This window comes from Dermacentor andersoni, chromosome 3 (genome assembly GCF_023375885.2).
Source record: "Dermacentor andersoni chromosome 3, qqDerAnde1_hic_scaffold, whole genome shotgun sequence".
In the NCBI taxonomy this organism is placed as follows: Eukaryota; Metazoa; Arthropoda; class Arachnida; order Ixodida; family Ixodidae; genus Dermacentor; species Dermacentor andersoni.
In genome coordinates this window covers 141,440,428-141,458,707 of record NC_092816.1, presented here as the reverse complement: position 1 = coordinate 141,458,707, position 18,280 = coordinate 141,440,428, and the positions used below count along the sequence as shown (strand labels likewise).

Here is an 18,280-nt window from a genome sequence, read left to right as displayed (position 1 = left end):
ATTAGTCCCCTGCTATTGGTCAAGCATTTTCAGGCTTCGACCGCTTCTTCTGTCTGTCACGCAAAGTTATAAAGCTGCGAATGCTCATCGCGTCAAAGTACCTTGTTGCGCGTGAAAGCCGCATTAATATGCCGAAAAAAACCGAATGTATTTTTTTTAGTAGCCGTGCACTGCCCAGTTCCGAAAGGAACAGAAAAGAGCTGCGTGCCGATCGCTCTGGCAATGGAAACTCGAAGCTGCGGGCGAGCATGCATTTATTTCCGTATAATAAAAATTTTTTTTGCGGAACTGCAACCTTATCGCGCCTTTTCGACACATATACAACATTGCTGAGCCAACTCTTTCCTCACGGTCGGTTTTAACGTCAATTTTAACATTTTGTTTCAGGCCACCACAATTTTCTGACAGTCCCCGCGAGCTAAGTAAGGGGAAGCAGACCAATGACAGACGGTGGCATTACCCTCCTGATCCGGTTATCAACTTCCATCGTGCTGCCTCGGCCCCACCGAAACCATCTCTGCTTGAGCGTGCACCTCGCCTCGTGTCAGCCAGTTAGATGAAAACTGCTCAATGAAGGCAATGGTATTCGCTTTGAAAGCACAAAAAAACTACCTCGTATAAACGAGAAGAGGGTTTGATTGGCTTTTCAAAAAACGGTGTTGGTTACTGCCCGATGCTTGCGTCGGTGGTTACTTAAATTTGGCGTCACGTGATTGTAACATTTACAAATTGGAATAACGTCACTCATACGGCCCCGGCAGTATCTGCAGCGACTCCAAATTCGAGAAGCTTGGCAAATGAAAGCCTCGCGTTTGACCTTCTAAATCTAGCATAGACATTATTACAATTTGACTACAGACAAGCTAGCTATATTTGTTTCTTACTTTAGCACGAGGACGTAAAAGGCTTCAAGCTATTGTCGACACGGATCATTAAAACGAGTTGAGCTGCAGAAACAAGAGAATAACCAAGGAAATTACGCTAAAGATATTCTCACGTTGTAGTGACCGTGAAGAAAGGAGAAAAACTGTGAATCACGAAACGTCCGTTTTATTGCGCGAGCCTATGCCCTGAAAAACAGGCTACACTCAAAACACAATGGTAGCGGTGAACACAGTCTGATCTGATCTGTGGGGCAAGCGTGTCGCCTTTTGTACATGAGTCATCTAAGGTTACAGAATAACTGTTGGTGCCTGCGTGTCTCCAAGAAATACTACACCATTCGTGTAGCGCATGCTATCAGATTACACAAGGTTCGGTGACGACTGACAGCGGATAGAACCATCGAACCATCGATACCATACCCCACGCGCACACCACACAGGCTGTTTCGAATTTATTGAACTGAATGCTCAAACTTATATTCAATATAAATCTGAATTTTCGAACTTAACGGTATATTCAATTCATTTTTAGCAAACAATTTTGACAACTTTGCTTTCTTACGTACTAAACACACTAGCAGCTTGAGTTTCTCACCATTGTTTGCACCTGCAATGTTTGACTACCTTCTACAGAAACACAGCTTGTTGCGAAAAAGTCTAGCGAGTACATAATCTGAAATAGTGGGTCAACTGTATCATGAGTATTGAAACTACGGGTTAATTTTTCCAAACATATTCCCTGCAACTTACCACAGGGGATATCGTCACTATCACAACCGATATCAACGCCTCCGTAAAAGTGGTCATGTATGCTTTGCATGTTTTTGATGCGTACGATGCAAAAGTTTTTACATTCTTTGTTTTGGTTCATTTTGCAGTTTTCTTGACAAGCAAAAGTGTGTTTCCAGCTGGCAGCCTGGCTTCTCCGGTAAGTTCAGAAATATTGTGTTGTAGGATTTGTCAAAAAAAGAACAATTACTACGTACAGCACCGCAAGGACGTCGTCTTGCTTAGATTTACTACCACGTATGCGTTGTTCTCTCTCTCCTTCAGCTCGACTATGTAGCTGAAGTCCAAAGAAGTTTAAGAAGTCTAAAAACGTAATGTAGACGTAATCGTAACATTGGGGTAAACAAGTATTGGTAAAGCACTTACGAAGCTCTAAAAGCCAGCTTGAAATCGTGGGTACCTAGTGAAGACTGGAAAATTTCTTGTGCATAATGAAGAACGCTTGTGAGCAAAGTTTTAGAAACGATAGAATCAGCAAAAATTGATAATATTTTGTGCTATAAGCTTATAGACACGAATATTAAATTCAGAAACCACTAAAAAACAAAGGTGTCAAAACGTTCTAAACGCTACTCTATGGGTGCAGTAGTTGCATGCCAAATAAACAAAACTTTTACGAGAGTACACGTAATCTACGAGGGGTAGCATTGATGTAATCCGCCAATGTAGAGTTGCAGCCGTAAATAGCTTAGCTCTACTATGCGCAAGGAGCGTAGCTGTAGTAAAGCTTAATTCACTTTATTGCACCTTGAGGAACTGCTGTATAGTTTTTGAAGCTGCTTAAAGGAACTGCAGTGGTGCCCATCTTACTGTACTACAATTTTTTGAGGCAGGCCGTCCCATGGTTGTTTAATGAAACAAGAACTGCAATTCTGCTCCAGAAATTTGAAGAGGAGGAAGATCAAACTTTGAAGAATTGTAGTAATTTTTAGGTATGTAGATATGGTTACTCCGTGTTCATCACTAAAGGACACGTGTACGTCCAAAGCCTAAAAGACCACCATCCCCTGAGCAAAACTTTCACTTATATGGTGGTGCTTTTCATGCCTTTCACATGCGGGTATACATGCAATGACAGTCTGTGAGAAGCACTGCCACATAAGTATGCATCTTTAGCGCCATTTATGGCTGTAGATGCCTGCACTTGCTATACGAGAGCTTAGGGACCAAAGTTTTAAAAGTGCGACGCTCTATAAAGCTCATAAACCTGCAAACAGCATGGAGAAGCAAGAAAACTTATGTTATTATTATTATATCATATTATAATATATTATTATAAAATGTAACAAGACATCAAGGGTGCTATGCAGGATGCGCCGAGTTTGGCGAAACTCGGGATCTTCACGAGCTCTGGCGACACCCCAAGATGAAAGCACAAATGGTACCGAGACACAGTTTATCTTTCCACAAGCCTCCAGTTTCATTGGTTTATCTAGATTCACTCTGGGTGGCTATCATTCCTTGGGCGTTGCCTTCTGGGCGGTCGACAAACAGGGGCTCACGTGATCATACCGTCGGTGCATGGTCGTGCCTTCTTTCACTTGTTTGTCGTTCCACTGAGTGCATTACACGTACAAGCGAGTTATAAAACAAATGCATTTAGTACAATATTATTAGTTAGTTTAACGTGGTTTAAAAGCATTTTAAAGCTTACAAGATGTAGACTGAATGTGTATTCGACTAATTTGTTATTTAGTACGCTTCGCATTATACCACGAGGGAACGCTGTGGTGGCGTCATCACATACATTCATCGGGCGAGCATGGCGGCTAAACATTGAAGCCCAGTGTAAACAAACTCGTACAACGAGCTTGCAGTGCGCGTCGTAGTGATCAGGCTCGACGATGACCACTGTTTCTTGGATAGTTCTGTTCCTCCGTGAGCAATATTTCCGTGCACCCCGAAAGACAGCCAATAGCTTAGGCGATTTTACAGATCGCAACCTGCACCTACGGTTCCCGGCACAATCCTGAACAAACAACTTATCCGGTGCTGCTTCTGTGAGTGCGCTGAGTTCCTCCCCTCTGCGTGACTGCGAGCGTCACGAATATTGCATAGCGTGTGCTAAAGGAAGACAGCCGATATAGCTAAGATGCGACAAGGAGGTGGTGCCGATGATGGATCTCGCAACCAACACAGTGAAGGAGACATCGACAAACTGCAGATAAGTATATTTCTACTGTTTCATATTTAGCATAATAATAGTGCACGCATTAAGTCACTATCGTAGTAACGAACTGAATGTCCAGCAGTTTAAAAAAGGCATTGAGAACCAATGAGTGTTCGTGCTTTTACATGTACGTGGGCCCGCGAAAATATGGAAAAGATAAAGGTAACCTTCACTCACTTGGTGAGATACCAGAAATTCATCAGTGACATTCAGCCAGCAGAATCTATGGAAGAGTATCTTTATCCAGGTGAAATATCAATAGCAGGTACTGATGTAAAGCAGGAAACTTATACAAAAATTTCATGGTTTGAACAGCACATGGGAGGCATTCCCGAATCGTGATCGCCACATTACCGATATCCTTGAAAAATGTTTGGAATCATTGCATTCTACCGGTTATGCAATATGGCACATAAACCTGGAGGTTAACAAAGAAACTTGAGAAGTCGAGGACTGTGCAGAAAGCGAAGTAACAAAAATTGTTGGAGATAGCATTAAGGCAGGAAGACAGTGGCGTAGTAAACCGTGGCAACTGATATGCTAGCTGAGATTAAGAAAAAAAATGGAATCGGCGGGCAGGCCATGCACGTCTTCAATCACTCGCTGCCAATTTATAACAGGTGATTACATAAGCGTGACAGAATGGATGTCAAGAACTGCAGCCGAGGATGGTAGAAAATTGCGTAATGGGACAAAAATATGATGTTTGTAGGCATAGGATGCATCAGCTCGCATAAGACGGGATTGTAGGGAGCGGCATTGGTTTTGCAGTGATCAAAAATATGTTTGTGGTGCTGACAGTAGAGACTCGTGAGGGTGCGAGGAAACCTCAGCTGTTGCCACACTAGTAAACATTACAATTGGCTCTGAAAAAAAACAACCCGTTATGAAAAATAAAGCAACGTTGTCCCGACAAATTGTTTTATTATGCATACACTAAAGGCTTCCACAGTTAAGGGCATTTAGTACCAATAGTGCAATGAGCATTTTTATTTGTAAATAATGGTTTATATGCGGTTGATTCATTCCAACAATCCACTTTTTTTGCAGCAAAACATTCTGCTGCTGGAGGCACTCAACCACCTGGTGGCAGTAGGCGAGTGCCAGGCACGTGCTCTTGAGAGTGTGACAAGGTCCAGAGGGCTGCTCTGCAACAGTAGGATCAGTGCCCTCACTGCTCTCCAGTCGAGCCCCCAGAACACACCTTATGAAGGAGTTTTCAGTTTATTATTTTGTTTATTCTTCAAGAGCATGAATAAAATTATTGCAGTAAACATTGTGCTGTGCATATTGGGAAACTTGTAACATGCACTTGGTGTCTCTTCAAAATGGGCAAAAACGTAAGACAACCTGTGCCACTCTTGGACCATGTAAATGAAAAAGACACTAATGCAGCATATACGTCGTTGTGCTGTTTGTTCTTTCTATGTGCAAGAATAGAGTGGGTGTTGATTAGCCACAAGATGAATGGTGTGTGTATTTCACAATGAAAAGACAGGAAACGGCATGAGCTTAATAATGCTATCACCTATAGACTGTGCATATGAATGCAACACTCCCCGATTTAAACATGCCATTACATGCATGTTCGATACCACATATTCTTTAACAATGTCATATATTTGCGTGTACTAATTTTCACACAGCTTAAGCCCATGCATAGCTCACTTGTGATGTATCCATTTCATAGGCCAAATAATTGTACACTTTGTCCTTTTGTGTTGTATGAAAAGCGGCATCCTCTAGTCGGATACAACTTCACAAAACAGGAGAGGCCCCGCCCAGATGACCAAAGTGCAGCTGCCCATTGCCTCCACGTCTAAATAGTCCCTCTCCAATGAGCGGGTATTAGTGCGTCCAGCGGCACGACATCAGTGTAGAGTGTGCGCCCATTGGTGCAGGCTTGTGTTCACCTGCCACTGAAGTGCATATTCTGCGGCCTCCTAAAGTTGTATCCGACTATAGAATCACGTAATGCCTTGCACTGGTTGCATAGACTTTAGCAACTTCATAGCACACAATGATCAGGAACAGAAATCTATAAAGGCACCCAAGCAAAGCTGGCTGGCCACACTTGCATTATGAGGGGCTGTAGAAAGGTATCGCCAAATATTCCCATGAGATCCTTGAAAAAGAGGTGGTGTATGGAACTTCTTTAGAATCAAAAACAGATTACAGTGAATGTTGTGAACCACGTCAAAACAAACTGAGCTTGGTTGTCTGCACAGCATGTAATGGAAGCTTGTGCTTCACATAGGAAACAAACTGCTCTGTCCAGTACAATTGTCGAGTTCGGTGTGGCACCTATTATGTCATTAGTGTCAACATACAAATTTTCAAAGGCCATTCATTTCACCATTATTTTTGTATGACGATTCTTTCAATCAGTGCTTGTATTACATGAGCAGGTGGATGTGAAAGCAAAGCTTTGTTTGCAAACCTTCAGACTTCCATAATTGTGTGGCAAGGCACTGGCATGGTGTCGAATAGCTCACACTTCCTCGGTCCTTCACCAAAGAAGAAAGAAGCCCAATGCTCTATTTGAAGTTGGATCGCGCAACAATTTGACGGCACACAAAGAAGAGTAACACACACAGCACAGCGTTCTGCTGTGTGTATTTCTCTTCTTTGTGTCCCATCAAATTGTTGTGCAATTCAACTTCAAGCTTCTATACCAATAAAACCAGTCTTCAACCTCATCAATGCTCTAGTTATTAAGCCAGAATGGCGCACATCTTTGAAATGTCCCAACACGAATTGGCTCTCCAACAAATCACCACAAGCGTAAAATTTTGCTGCACGTGCCATATTCTGTACCACTAAACTCGCAGGAATCGAAGGGGCAAGCATTAACCAGCCTTACTGCTGCCGTTACCATCATCATCATGACAACAATAGAAAGACAGTGCTGCGTTTCAGTAAAGGAAGTGCCGGAGGGAAAGCCGTGACAGCAAGGCTTACAATAAAAATAGCAGTTACAAGACACGTTCAATGCCACAATACGCTACATATCGCTCATCTTACTTTGGCATTGCGGCAAGCTTTTACACGTTTGAGCATGTCACAGTTTGTGTAATCATTGCTCTAAAGCTGTACAAAAGTCTATTCCCTCTGCAATCTTTATTTTTATCATGGCGGGTTTAAGACCCACTTTTCATTGGCACCACATTTCTCCCGATATGTAATTTTGCCTTGGTGGTTCACGACATCTTCACGCACACCGAGTTCTGCAGAGCATTGGATCTGCATTGTTCCACTGCTGAAGAATTAGAGCCCCATTATGAGTCGAAAATATATGATTTGTCCATACATAATAACGCTGCCCCCCCCCCCCCCAAAAAAAAAGAAAATACACTGAACCACTGGCAGGTGCACAAACAGCGAACACAGCAAACACGCTTAAGTATTTTCTTCATGCAAGCTAGCACACTAAGGTTCTCAATGCATTTTCATTTCGCCATAAATGCATAGGCACAACTGGCTTGGTGCGACATCCACATCTCGCATTGCAACGAATTGTGCAATGCCTTGCTGTTTCATAGTGCGGCCGATATATGACGCATAACCATATTTCAGCGTTATGCATACTAACTTGTACTAAGTACTAAGTAATCTCGTAAGAAAAACCAAGTTCTTTATGAGATTAGCATTCACAGGGTACTTCATACAATTTGTGATATCCATTTATCTATTCATACTTCATTAACCTCTTTCCCCAAAAAGTGAGCCATTTGGAAGGCACCCTGATAGATAAGTAGAACAATATGTAAAAATTCGGCAACCAGCGAAAAAGTCATTATCATAGGCTGTCGCATGTGTGATGTCGGTAACACAAAATTTAAGTCGGCTACACAGAAGTGACAAATTTGGCAATATTGTGCGTCTAGACATTGCTTCAATGCTAATCACAGTAACGCTGACATTGAAGCCGCCTTAATTCCTACGTACGTTCCGTCGACATACCCGACTACGTTCGTAATGTTTCCGCGAAGTAAGTAGCGTTCTTTTATAAATGCCCGCTCAGCCGCAGTCTTCGTGAAAGCCAGCCACCGCTTCCGCACTGCCGCATCAATAAGCGCATCAGACATCTCTGACACAGAGGCTCACAGTAGTCTGATGACGTCCAATGTAACGCTCGGCGCCGACGTTTCCCTGAAAACTCCCAGTCCCGTAGAAACTGAGGGCGCAGAGGACTTGCTCTTCGACGGTGAGCGAATGAAGCCCGCCACGCTGTCTCCATATACGAGAGTCTTCGCCTAGCTCGTCACACAGCCACCGCACCGATGTCTTCGACAGGCGAAAATGACGCTGAAACTCCACGGCGGTCATGTACGTGAACGGGTCCAGACGGTCATACTGACGCTTGCTGCCGCTGGATGAAATAACACAGGCTGCTGCTGCCGCCGCCATGTTCCCGAGTTCAACTCGGAAGGGGTTTCGCGATGCACGAGTTTAGCACGAGTTCGCCTGTCAATCAAAGCCATAGGTCACGCCCCGCGCGAGGCATGTAACTCTTGTGCGCGCACCCACCACGGTTAGGCCACGCCCAACTTATCTTTCGGCAGCAGCGACGCGGTGCCGAGCTGACAGGCATCAACAATATTCACCACCGACATAAAACACGCACAACGCACTGTCATCGGTGATGTACTGCGCACTACTATCAAAAACAAAGCGTTGACTGTCGCTGGCTTATGCATATATCTTCTCGGGCTGAGATGGCCCCACAGCACGGTTTCATTGCCTGCATTGTGGCGACGTAGCGCACAGTAAATAATTATCGGCACGTCACTGTAGCTGCTTGCAAGGCGTCGATGCACCGAGGGTGACGACGATGCTGAGGAGTGCGTATCGCAGCAGTCGTTTGAGATGGCTGCTCTGTCATCGGTGATGTATCGGAGCCACAACGTCGTAAACACGATCAGCGTCCGAGAATCGCTCGCTCTTCTAGACCCAGTGAAATGGCATTTCTTCATCACAAGCACTGCGCACTCAACAGTTCCAACACCTTCCTCAGTTCGAAGTCTCATTTCATAACCGCACACAAGAGCCCTCACCTGCCAAAATGCAATTGCTGCGGTGTCGTTACGGTATCCTTCTGCGATCGCTGCTGGCTCCAGCATAAGTAATCCGCAAGCACCTTGGTGCGCACAAAACACTCAAATACTGCGTACATGCGCTCAGAGGCACTTTCACTGGGCAAGCGATGACAAGCGATGAATTGTGTCGCTGGGAAGCACGCACGTCTTCGCAATGCATCGCCGAGGCTTCGCGCACAAAGATAAACTGGTACATTTTCACTGAACTGCGTCACTACGGGCACTACGGACCACCATTTTGCAGCGATAGCCGTTGCTCCCGTGACTAGTGTATCGTTTTTAGTTGGTAAAGCGAAGGCCTTAAGGCGCCTGTGATGAACAGCCGTACAACGGCGCTGCGTTTCTATTCTCCTAAAAGAGAAAGAGTGGTGATCACTGACATTATTGAGAATAGTACTGTAGCGCCCCTAGGTGACTTCTCACCGTATGAAGTGCGTCGGGCGCGCGATCCGCTTCAATGTATCCGCTTCTAAGCTTTCGCCTCAATGTCGCCACTCGCGGCAAGAAGTGCAAAATTTAATAGTTTGCTCGATCTCCGTTTGTCATCAGAAATTTCTAGCATTCAAAACAAAAAACAGTCACTTAAAGAAATAAAAATGTTCGTTATTTTATTTGTTGTATTTTAACGTATTCGTTTCAGCGAAATCGTAAGTGCAAGAATACGCCGCATGTACCCTGTTCGCATTCGATGGAGGATAGGAAGATAGTCCCCGAAAGAGGAGGCACGCCCTTGACGCGCCCGCGAAAGGCGTGGCAAGCGGCTCACGGCAAGTGTGCAGACAGACAGCGGGACAGTCACGGTATTGCTAAGTGGCGATAATCCGTTGATAACAATACGCGGCGCTGGCGCGTTTCGTTGTGCAGCCGTCTGCGCTTGAAACGTGAAAGTAGCGTCCCGCGCAGGGTGCGCTCATGTTGTCATACGCGCCTTTTTGTCTACGTATTTTTTTTGCCTGCAGCCTTTGCGCGTCCCGCGCTATCTCCGTTCACTGACTGCCGTCGAGCAAACTCGGGTAAAACTCGGGTGAACGAGAAACTCGGCGCATCCTGCATAGCACCCCAATAAAGGCTGGGACATTTACATAAGAAAACACTTGCCCATATTATTTGATTTGGGCTAAATTGTCAATTGAATTCTAAACGCGTGCACGTACTGAATAACGAACACGAAAAAATCTAGCGACGAACGACTGAAAACACTCGCAGGTAGCCGAAAATTGCCTTGAATTTTTTGTGCTTCTCACAAGATAGCGGTTAGATAAGTACACTACATGCCAGGAACCTGCAAAAAAGTAAAAACCGAAAAATTATGCAGGGCAGAATGATTTAGAATTGTTCAAGCTAGAATTTGCTCATGCTAAAATGTTCACGCTCAAATGTTCATGCTAGAATTTAGAACGAAGAATTAGGAGAATACATCTTAGTAAAACTTAATTTTATGAGAAAAAAAAAGATACATGTCGGCGAATTGATACCTGAAATAATAACAGCCCTCTTCACCTTCTCCTTCTTCATCCAGCCTTCCTGTTTCTTGGCCGTAAATATATCTACGTGCCGAATAAACTCATTTTGTAGGCAGGTCAGCGCTCGACCGGTGTCGTCTTTCTGGTACTGGTATTATTTTACTATTTTACTATTTCTTTAGCTATGGATTACTAGCAACTAGCTTGAGGTAAGAACCTTTTAATCAATAAAATCGAATTTTCTGGAATAACAACAAGCGACCATAGTGAATGTATTAAATAAAGCGCCGAGAGTGCATAAAGCAATCCAACCCCCCTCCCCACTCTAAAAGAAATAATCGATTGCAGATAACGTACGCCAAAGTAGCAGCCTGTACTCGATGGAGACGTCGCTAAGACGGTATAAAATAATTCCGCGAACAGAAATCTTCAGCAATGCCATGTGAGGGCCCCCAAAATAATGCGGAATAAGTCATACAGTTAACTGATTAAGACTGTGTATCCATGCTAGCGGCAAACAGATTGTGGCGCCACAGTGACCCCCGGAGTCGTAAAGGGCCAAGCGCGTGCTAGGTTTCCAAACTCTTAAACTCCTAGGCGAGGAATGGCCATACAGCTGACCTTACTCAAGCCAGCTTGCATTACAGCCAAGCAAGTCACCGAAGGACAACTGCCTACTACCTGCAGACTAATGACAGAACAGAACGGCTGAACTAGTCGTTCGCCAACATTTTAGCGATGTAAGTCGACATCTAACACAAAACGTAGGACGCTATCCTTCCGTACCTAACATTTGCCTACAACGCCGCAGTGCACGAAACAACGCAAATGACGCCGTTAAAGCTGGTTTACAGAAGAAACCCTGTGACCAAGCTCGATGCCATTCCACTTCACGACATGGTCGAAGAGAATCTCGACTTCGACGCCTATCTCGCCACAACTTGCCAACCTGCACGTCAAGAACCAGCAAAGGACGGACAGACGACGCTACAATCTTTGACAACGCTACGCGAAACGCTAGCTCGGTAACCTTGCGGTGACTCTGTTGCTTGGCGGAGGGCGGTGGCTCAAACTCTATCTTAAAATAGCGATGAGAGGTCGGTACAGAGCTTAGTTGCACCGAGGAATGATCGAATTGTGTGCTATGTTCTCTCACCGCTTAGTCTGCGTGGAAGCCAGATGCAGCCCAAATAGTGATTCACTGGCTTCTGTGCCGCTCTTCCTACCACCAGCGTTTTAACAGCGACTGTCCTTGGTCATTAAATAAAATGTGTTATATTTGCCTGTGAGTGCGTTACATTATGCATGTTAATTTAGTTAAAAAGCGAATGTTTACAAAAGTGTATGGCCTATATCAGTACTACCCTTGCTTCGTATAAGAGCCTAATAATTTAATAACGCAATCGGTGTTTCGCCTTTAGAGCGAAACGGCCCCATTTCTTGTGAAACTGGTGGGCGAGTATGCATCGTCTCTTTTCGAATTTTCTGTTACAAGGAAGCTTTTGTTCCAGCCTCTTGTACTTTGAACAATGTTGAGCTGCTTGAACTGAAAGCGCACTATACAGAGTTGTAGTCTGATCTTTTGCAAGGGACCGTTGAGCTTGCCCACGTACGCTCAGCTTGCGCGTTCGTCACTGGGTTTAGGCAAGTGATGTGACACAGGAGATCAGTCTTTCAATGTTTGTTTGTATGGAGTGACTCTTGACGAGATACTGTTGCCTATATAAAGCTTCTGCATTTCAACTCACACAAATGTAGTCTCCTTGTCGAAGACCACCTTGAAAGCAGCCCAAACGTAGTAAATAATTACTGGACACGGCGGACAGTGCCGATAAGTACAGCCAATGTTGTTTTGTTCAGTCTCTCACCTCGCCCTTTGTGCACGCGTCTCCAACCACCAGGCATATAGACCCTCCAATAGGTCAAGCTTAATCAATACGCAGGTCGGGCTAAGGCGTGTCTGGTATTTCCCATTCAAGGGTAGGTGCTCTTGGCTGAGCGCTGCAGTTTCATACGCAAGACTTACAATTCATAACTGTTGTTTCTATGTTGTGGTCAATACCAAACCACCAAATGTAACAGCTGGCACACTTTTTTTGCAATAGCAATTATGTGGAAATTCCTGGCGAATTTCTGTCGTCGTCGTCACTGTTGATGTTCCGTATAAAGTGCAAGGGCCATAACAACGTCGCCGCGCGCCGTATCCCGTATGTGCGAGTGAAAACATGCAAGGAAGAGCCGACAATTGTGGCTCAATTTCGCGTGCGCAAGGGACGAAAGCGGGGAAGACCTGCGTCGTCTTCCGTCGCGCACAGGGCACCGAGGGGGGGGGGGGGGGGTGTTCTACTCCGGCGGCGGCTGCGTACGGTGTGCCGCCCGGGATCTATAGTCAAAGGGATGTGAGATGAGCACAGAGTTCAGGTGCACCAAGCGCTAATCGCTTCGTGTGCGCTCTGTTTTCGCCGCTTAGTCCGCGTTTCCGCAAGGGACAACACGAAGGTCAATTTGCTAGCTGCTGCTGCCCTGCTTTCTCACTGCCGCCTTTTGACACCTAGTGTGCGCAGCAATCCACTGAGGTGTGTTCGTGTTTTCTTGTGCGCGCATGACACTGTGTACGGTTAATTTATCTAGTAAGCGAATTTTGACAAGTTTATATTTACGATAAAACTACTATCCGTACTTCGTATAGCTGTCTGAATTTGCTATTGCAATAGATGCTTCGGCTTTCGGGAGAAACTGCGACTTTTTCATGAAAACACTTTTGCAATAAACAATGTTTATGGTGACCTGCGAAAACGAGGGATATGATTTGTCCAGGAAGTGCAACCGAATGATATATAGCAATGTAGCCGCAATTAGTACTTATCTCCGTAGCGCGCTTGCGTTCAGTGTTGAAGTGATCAACCATGAGGTTGTGCACGGTGCTTTCTTGAATGGTTCCATAGATTTCCTTTAATATCATGCATAAATTTGTTGATGATACTACTGTGTCGGTTATCATAGGCTTCTGCAGCGCTTCGAACATGAATACATTCCACGCATCCTGCTTCGCTGGCATAACAAGGGAGCTTAGTGCGTCGGCATTTTGATAATTCTTTGAATTGCGGAGTTTGCCTTCATATTCGTAGGCTGATATTTTGATGTAGAGACGTATCGTTCGCGGCGACATCCACGGCATCGGCCTTCTTAGGACACATAAGGCGCAATAAAGGCAGGTGATAAGTTATAGTTTTTCAGTCTGTAACGTACACTCTAAAACTAGGGAGGGTATCGCAGGAATGAAGGCGACGATTTACTCTTCAAAGCGTTGTTTTTCTCTCGCAAAATGTCGAGCGGAGTGAAATGCATTGTTCACTCCGTCAACAATGAGAGAGTGAAATGTGCTTTTCAGTCTGTCCTTCCGAGTGAGAGTACAATTCCAGTTCTACTCTTGCAGCAATGGGCGTCTTGCGCTCTAGCTTGAGGTATAGTAGCGGCGCCTGGTGGCGGCGAAAAATGTTATCTGGGTAGTACCAGCTTGTGTAGTATTGAGCCCTGGCTGTGGCGAAGCACGTTTCGAGCCCGAGTTCTGCGTCAATTTCCACTTTTTTCTGCCCTATTGCGACTGCGAAAAGGCTCGTCACTTCTCACAGACCACGCCGACCAGGCTGCGAGTTCGCCGCTGCCTATAGTTTAACGAAAACAGACTCTCCGTGTGCCGTGGGATGTAACGCTGGAAGTAGAAGGAATCGGCGACGCGGATCCGGAGAGACCTAGCTCAGTATCGAAAAAGCGTCACCATCGTTACTGGTGTGTCGTAGGCTGCCATGAACAAGAAGGCCTGAATCCCAACACCAGATTCTACTGTTTTCCTTCAAGGCCTCACGAAGCGGAGCGTTGGGAGCGCTGGATAGCTGCAGTTCGTCGCGCTGGGTAAGCGAAACTTCGCGCCATGCTGACTGCTTCGCCTGTCTTGAAGACTGCTTGATTATCTGCGTTGTAAAATTCGGTCTTTTCCACGTACAGTCCGGACGGCAAACAGTGGGAACCATCGCCGAACACGAAGATGTGCAGTCACAATTTTGTCTAATTTAGAGACCATGTCTAGGGAATGCACAACACAGCCAGCAGCAAAAAATAGAGATGCAGTATATAATTTAAAGGTCAAGTCCAACATCTCACTTCAGATAATCACTATGAAATGGCAGACCGACATAGAAGCATGCATGGCTGGCGATTCACGATTCGAGACCCGGCTACAGCGACAATTAACAATTCGACCGGTGCGAAGTGGTGAAGTGACCAGGTGTGTGCAAATGAGCACAAATGGTCGGGTCGATTCGGTGACAATTCACTACCCCACTACGAGCAGCACAGGTTAGCGAGTTAAATGTGCTCATCCTTGACCTCAAGCCAGCACGTTGAAGCATCCCAGCAAGGTAGTATTGATTACAGCACATCGATGTTCGAGCGCTGTCATTAAAAGCTACATCAAGCGAGCAGCGCACGAGCTCGCGCTGTAGCGCGATTCGCACGTATGTTACTGCGAGCTCATATGCATTGAATCAGTTATTGATCAGATGCTAAAGGGACAGATGGCCGCTACTACAGCGCAGGCCTAGCTACTAGTCTAGCGGCATGCAGTCAACAAAGATTTCAGAAGGCCCGCCGTTTTGCGGCATGTCAAAAGACCGCTGTCGTCGCGGCAGCGTACCGTGATGTGCTCGGGCAGTTTCGTACACATGATGTCTGCTCCTCGCTGCTGTGAATTCATTTATAGCAAGCATTTCTTCACGTGCGCCTGAATCTAGCAGCGTCCAAACCTTACCTGAAGTTCAACTTCGTACACGACTCGCTACACTTGCGATTGACACCGCGCTAAAGCTTCACCGCTTATTTTTTGAACGGCGTACACGTATTCGGCGTTGCATAATTTCTTGCCTTTACGCAGCGTGCCACCCCTGAAAAAACGTTCGGCGCCCGATATTCGCTGCAAGCCGTGGTACAACACAACCGAAAGTGGCGGGTCGATATTGTAAACGTGCTTTCCGAAGTAGACGGCCGAGCTTGGTACTACCCAGTTCAGGACAGAGGGCGCTTTTTATGGATGGATGGATGGATGGATGGATGTTATGAGCGTCCCCTTCGGAACGGGGCGGTGGGTTGCGCCACCAAGCTCTTGCTATTATACTGCCTAATGTCCTACTTAGGTTAAAAAGGAAGTAAAGAAAAAAAACAATATGAACTCCAAGAACCAAATTTTCTTACTACCTATTGCGAACTTTGCTTTATTACGTCTCCGTTTTCTGTCGTTTCCCTACTTTTCTTCCACCAATCTTCCAATCACGTTTTACTAATCTCTTTTGCGGACATGTTTACTTTTCCCCTGCTCTCGCTGAAACCGAGGACTTCAAGGAGGCCAGTGGTGCCTAAATCGACCACTGGGCAGATGTCTTCACGTTCTAATAAAACATGCTCCATCGTTTCTCTAGCTTTACCGCAGCAACACATGCTTCTTCTTCCTTCTTATATCTCGCTTTATAGGTGCGTGTTCTAAGGCATTCTGATCTCGCTTCGAAAAGTAACGAGCTTGCCTTTGAGTTATCATAAATTATTTGTTTCCTGATTTCGTTTACTCCTCTGAAGTTGTTACTCATGGCAGGTTTCTTTTCCGTTGCCGCCACCCATGAGATTATTTCAGCCTCTCTAACTTTCCGCTTGACGTTCATTTTAGCTGTGTTGCCCATCCTACACCATTATCGCAGCGCCCCCTGGGCTAAGCGGGAGTCCCATAGAGAACAAAAGGTAGCGTAAGCTTCTGCTTCAACTGTAGGAGGCTGGCCCCGAACGTGGCAACATATCACACACGCACGCTGAGCAAAGAACACAGCGTTTTGCTTCTAAGAGAACAGGCAGCCACAGTTCAAAGGAAAGCGAAGCGAGCGCTCTACGTTTTCACCCGGAGTTGCTCCACCGAGCGCGCGCTTAACATCGCGGAACAGCGCAGCACCGGAGAAAGGTGATCCGTCCAGCGAGCAGCAACGATGGCCATCCGATGAGATCATGTGTCAGCCATCTCGCGTGGCCGCGAAAACACGGCAGTCGTTCGTCATTTGCTGGATATAACAACAAATCCTCCACGGTAAGTGAATTTTAACTTAGGTGCACATTCTGCGTATAGATGACATGCTTTCGCCAGGAAGTCGTCGCGGCGCTTAGCCGACGCGATTCACAACGGACTAGGCAAGCGCGCTGTGTCTCTCGATGTCAATCGAAAAAACCAGTCATCGCTATAACTGCGTGTGATTGTATCAGTTCCCGCTATCCGTAAGAGCTTTTAAAATCGCAAACGCTGCCAGAATCATGGTATGTTCAATAAGACGTGAGGCGAGAGGACACTTAAAAAGCCCATGATTCCGAGCCTATGCGGAGCGTGCTTAGCGTGTGTTTTCTGTGAATTTATTTAGTTTGGCAGGCTACTGCGTACGGAACGCTGTTGAAGTAAGCAGTCACATACCAGAAGGCGTCATTTAGCTGGCTGCATGCTTTCGTTATATATAAGCCGCGCGCTTGAGGGTGTCTTTCGCCCATGGGTAATCTGCGACCACTGAAGTTATGTGCAGCGCCAGTGCTAGTTAGAAACTTTGCCGCAGGCATTCAGCTGCATGCTGCAATAGCTCAGTTGGGCGCGTTATCTTGAACTTGCTCAACACGCATAATGAATTCATGTTTTATGCTGAATAAAGTGTAAACCCCATATAAGCGATCTTGAGTACGACAGCGACAAGCGATGCGGTGGAGAAGGCTGTCGCGCTCACTCATCGCCTACAAGTCGTACTCCGTGCGAGCGACGGTTTTTGGTGACGTCTTCCCGGTGTTGCTGCTATAAGGGTTGGAAATATGCGTCAAAACTAGCGTTACACGTGCTTTAGTAACCTAAGTGGATGTAGTTTACTGTGAAAAAGCAGCATACAATATTTCTGCAGGTCTTGCAGTAGGTTCTTATCCTTGCACGTATAAAAATTCAATCGTTTGCTCGTTCCGTGCGACAATCGGTAGTATCTGAGTGATGTACTTACATCCAGCTCAGGCTTCGCGCTATTGTATAGTCACTCATAGCATTTCCGGGCGACGAGCGGCGAGCTCTAGATTTCCAGAACCGAGCGATCTGTTCAAGTGACGACCCGTTTTGTCGCTCGTCGCTGTCGCGCTCAAAATCGCTATAATGGGGTTTAGCCCTAAGACTGAACTGTTTTTGCGCATGAATTAAAGTGGTGTGTTCATATGTCTGATTTTGTCTCGTATTGCGGTTTTCGAGCACGGTGCCAATCTGAAAGGGTGCTTATGTGTACGAACTCGGTGAATTGTCAAGCAGCGAGTTAGGCAACGCCATCGAATATAACGGCTGATGTGTGGAATTACAATTGCAGGGGTGTTTTGCATACGCTTACTGTTTTGGACATGCCTCTGCATTTGCTAATATGAGTTGGCGCTTCAGAGTTATGTCATATGAACAGGTAAATCACCCTTCCTCTGGGGGTTACAAGCGTAATGTGTGCACTTTGCTACTGCATGGCAGATCAAAATGTGCTAAACCCTTCAATATTTTTGGTGGAGAAATAAAGTATCAAAATAAAATGTTGCTCTAATTTCGTTACCATTCGTCTGTCGTACACAAAACAAAGAGTTGGTCTAATAAATTAATCACTGTGCTCTAACTGCAACTTTTACAGGCTTTGAAGAATGTACAATGCTAGATTTCAAACTGCAGCAGTAGTCGAGTCTGTCGAAAATGATCTCCATTGCGCACCTCATAAATGAATATAATTTCATACATTTTAGCAAGCTTAGATGCAGGCTGCAGTGAACTGTTTCTGGTTAGTATTGAAATGGGGG

At 45.5% G+C, this 18,280-nt stretch overlaps 1 protein-coding gene across 2 annotated transcripts in view; it reads left to right on the top strand.

Moving 5' to 3' along the window:
* LOC126525137 (uncharacterized) overlaps positions 1 to 18,280 on the top strand; it is a 90,049-nt gene that overhangs the window by 19,430 nt on the left and 52,339 nt on the right. For both annotated transcript variants that reach the window (XR_011893469.1, XM_072287316.1), the window contains exon 2: positions 1,763 to 1,812. Coding sequence is in view for 1 of the 2 variants with exons in the window: in XM_072287316.1 (XP_072143417.1) it covers positions 1,763 to 1,812 (50 nt within the window). In the remaining variant the exon portion in view is untranslated. The remainder of the gene's footprint in view (positions 1 to 1,762; positions 1,813 to 18,280) is intronic.